Source organism: Neltuma alba, unplaced genomic scaffold (genome assembly GCF_004799145.2).
Source record: "Neltuma alba isolate B1F8T4 unplaced genomic scaffold, ASM479914v2 tig00011178_pilon, whole genome shotgun sequence".
Lineage (NCBI taxonomy): Eukaryota > Viridiplantae > Streptophyta > Magnoliopsida > Fabales > Fabaceae > Neltuma > Neltuma alba.
The window spans coordinates 1-4,276 of NW_021635905.1; the positions used below are offsets into that span (position 1 = coordinate 1).

The following is a 4,276-nucleotide window of genomic DNA, read 5'->3' on the forward strand; positions in this document are numbered from 1 at the left end:
CATCCATCCGAGCATTTGTATTTTCAGGTACGTAATTAAATGTTCTATTGCTGATGTTGCTTTATTTCTTTCTCTCTGGTTACTGTTCTTTTGTATTCTTCATCTTATATTTCAAACTCCATTCACATGTTCTATCTGCAGTTTCCGTTGCGTGGTAGTTTAAAAACTGGAAATATGGCGTTGTTGTGTAGGCACAAATCATCAGATCCAGAAAGTGGCGCTTGCAATTGCTTGCCCATGCACTTAATCCACATGTAAATTTCTTATTATTATTATTATTATTATTATTATTATTATTATTATTTTTTATATATAAAAATAAAATCAGTTATAATTATTATTCATAATATATTATCGAAATTAATGTCATAGATTAGCAGCTTCCTTTTCCTCTTTTCTTAGAAAGTGTTAATGTCAAATGTAAAAAACCATTTTACATGAGAGTCATATATAAAGAAAAAAGAGGCTTTCCATATTTATAGTCTTTTCGGTCAACATATATACTACCTCCAGTCTTAAATATAGCTAGTTAACTAATTTAAGTAGATTAAGAAAATAAGTTAAGTTGTTATTTACTCCTCCGGTCCTAAATATAAGACCCTTATACACGTGTATAAGGGTCTTACATTTAGGACCGGAAGAGTATAATAAATAGGTATTGTCTTTTTTAAAATATCTTTATTAATTATGTGTATTAGTTAGAATTACTATTATTATAAAAATTATTTTGTCAAAAAAAAATATGAGAGACAAAGTGGATTGGAGTCTTATATTTAAAACTAAAATAAAAATCAAATAAAGTTTTATAAGACGGAAGTAGTTTTTCTTACTCTTACCGTCTACATCTCTCTCACCCTGTTCCTTCCACTCCCTTATATATGAACAATAAATAAGTAAAAAAATATATTAATTTATGATGCATTATACTCTTCTTAACTCTTAAGTAACAACTAAACAAATCACAGAGATCAAAATGTTAATTAAAATATGTAAGAGATGTAATTATTGCAAACATTCCCTTATTTATGAAGATAAGTAAGAGAAAATAAGTGAGAAAAAGAAATGAGGGAAACAGTAGGGGGTAAAAATAAAGAATATATTTAGTTTTTAGACAAACACTTACTTGTACTATGAGACCTATATTTCGTGTTTTCGAGAGACTGACTAGGGATTCAAATTACTTCTTACAATTACATAATATCTTACTTTACATACACACACATATATATATATATCAATGAAAATAGAATGTTTCGGTTTTATAATTCTTTTGCTGTCAATAATAAACTCAACAGTATATTCAATACAAATAAACTTAGGAAGCCTGGCGCGCACGCATGAAAGTTAACATATTTTTTTAACACATGTTTGCATCATAGGGAAATGGCAAAAGCAGAAGTAAGTTCCGTTAGCATACCAGCACAAGAACCACAAAGGGCTGCTTCACCTCATCACTCTAGGACGCCTCTCCTTCATTTTTTGGATGACCCACGTAATCTCTCTATCTCTCTACATACGCAGATATAGATATCATGTTGAAGTCAAATCTTCCATTTATGACCATCCATATTAACGTGGTTCAGGAGAGTCAAGAGAAAAATACCGAAGGGTATGCGTTCCCCTTCACAATGCGGCCATGAAAGGTAACTGGGAAGCAGCGAAGCGCATCTTAGAAAATGATTGGGCTATACTTCGTGCTGCCATAACCTTGCGCTGGGCGACAGTTCTCCATGTCGCCACAGGAGCGAATCAAATTCCCTTTGTGGAAGAGCTGGTGAAGATTATGGATCCACAAGACTTGGAATTGCAAGATGTGAATGGTAACACCGCGTTTTGCATTGCTGCAGCAACTGGGAATTTGCAGATTGTTAAGATAATGGAAAGTAAGAACAAGAACTTGCCAGCATTAAGGGGTGGCGCCAGAATGACTCCTCTTCACATGGCTGCTTTACAAGGAAAAAGAGAAATGGCATGGCATCTATATTATAATACTATTCGAGATTTTGAAGATGCCGATTGGACTATACTATTATTTTGCTGTGTCAATACTGGAATCTATGGTTAGTATATTAATATATCTACCTAGAACACACACATCTATGAAAGCATAAGGCTATAGGATTTCATCAGTCTATAATTTGAAGTGTGACAACCCATCATGTGTTACATTTATTCAGACTCAATTATGACTTCAATTTTTTTTATTTGTGCAGATTTAGCATTGCAGTTGCTTAAAAAGAAACCAGATCTTGCTTTTAGAAGGAATGAAGCTAATGAGACAATATTGCATATATTGGCTAGAAAGCCTTTAGGTAAGTGAATTCTTTGCTTTTCATTTTCTTTTGGCATTTACTATCCATTAAACTTTTGGAATTTGTTTTTGAAAGAAATGATGGCGAATAATGTTAAATTTTCATTACAACCTTATCAATATTTCATTCTTATTTTTCAACATATTTTGAGTTTTTGATAGTCTCGACTTAATTTAAATTAAGTAAATGGTGAAATTGTGTTTCCCAGGTTTGAAACAAACGAAGCAACTTGAACTTGTCCAATTCCTATGGAGTATATTTCTGACTCAAGATGATGAGAAGATTTTGGGCAACATAAGAGTGCCTTCACCAGTAGTATTTAACGCCATAGAAATTGGGAATTGTGAGTTTTTGGCTGTGCTTATGGGTACCTATCCTGAGTTGATATGGGAAGTTAATGAAAGAAATCAAAGCATAATTCACATTGCCATTCTGCATCGTCATGCTAATATCTTTAATCTCCTACGAGACATTGGTCCAATCAAAGATTTCATAGCATGTTTCTTGGACAACAAAGACCAAAGCAATTTATTACATATGGCTGCAAAATTAGCACCACCAGATCAACTTAACTTAGTTTCTGGAGCAGCATTTCAGATGGCCCTTGAGTTGTCATGGTTTGAGGTATTTTACTAGTAACAATGTTTAGTGTATCTTTAAAATAGACTTAAATTTACAATAGGTGGACCGTTCATGATTGTGCAAATTTTGAGAAATCAAGTATATGCGTGAATAGCATAATTTATTATGGGAGAATGACTATAAGATCCCAAAGAAGGAAGAGAATTGCTGAAAAGTCTTAATGACAAGTAAGCAGCTGATACCTATTGTTATTTCCTACGTTAAAACTTGGTATTATATGCTGCTCAATTATGTGACTTTTTTAATCAATATGTTTCTTCCTTGGACCTTATTGAAGTTGTCCCTATTATTATGAGTCTTATATTTTCTGTTGATGTTATGCATTTATATATCCTTTGGCATGACAGGAGGTGAAAAAGATATTGCCACCATCATTCATAGAGATGAAGAATGCAGAAGGGTTAACTCCTCACCAACTATTTACAAAAGAGCATCAAGAGCTATTGAGTAAAGCCGAATCATGGATGAAGGGAGTAGCAAACTCTTGCATGGTTGTTTCAACTCTTATTACTATTGGAGTGTTTTATGCTTCATTCAATACACCAGGTGTTATCATTAACAATATAGGAATCCCTACTTACTTGGAAAAAAGATCACTTCTGGTATTTGGCATGTCTAATGCAATGGCATTGATCTCATCATCAACCTCCACACTCATTTCTTGTCTATCATCATCTCACGCTATGCAGAGAAGGATTTTCTCAAGTCACTACCTTTGAAGTTGATATCTGGATTGGCTGTACTTTTTATGTCCATAATTAGCATGATGGTAGCTTTTGGTAGTGCTTTCTTCACTACATACTATTATGGTTTAAACTTGGTTCCTAACTTCATTTTTATTCTTATTTTAATAGCTATATCCTTATTTGTATTTTCCCTATTCCCAATTAGGTCTGGTATATTTTATTCAACCTACTTTTATAGGACTCTCTTTTGGTCATGTAAACGTATGCTTTATTAAAAATGTCGACAGTTGTCTTTATGAGTGATGGATAAATCCATGTAATATTATGAGGCAGATTAAGAGTAAATTTCATCTTCCAATTTTATGATTCCAATGTACCTTTGAATTTTGTTATTCTTAACTGAAGCTGTAACATCTGAATTTTAGATATAGAAGTGCAAGAAATAGCTTGAAATGGGTAGATTAGCAAACCTCTAATGGCAAGAGTCCTAAAAATTTTCTGAAAGAATAGAAAGATTTTCAAGGACCAACTTTTAAAGAAAAAATTTTATGAAACCAAGGGATAAGAAAAATAGAGAACTTGATGAAAGTTTTGAAGGTCAATTATGAGAAATGAGGATCATTATGGGCCAAAGGT

At 32.7% G+C, this 4,276-nt stretch overlaps 1 protein-coding gene across 1 annotated transcript; it reads left to right on the top strand.

Annotated features, from left to right (window-relative positions):
- Positions 1-141: 141 nt before the first annotated feature.
- LOC114762033 (uncharacterized) lies at positions 142-3,924 on the top strand (the record flags this gene model as incomplete). The annotated part of the gene is made up of 6 exons (XM_028951484.1): positions 142-254; positions 1,380-1,492; positions 1,584-2,060; positions 2,214-2,312; positions 2,521-2,936; positions 3,302-3,924. Coding segments are annotated over 6 exons (1,590 nt in total), but the record flags the coding sequence as incomplete, so codon positions are not given.
- Positions 3,925-4,276: the final 352 nt, after the last annotated feature.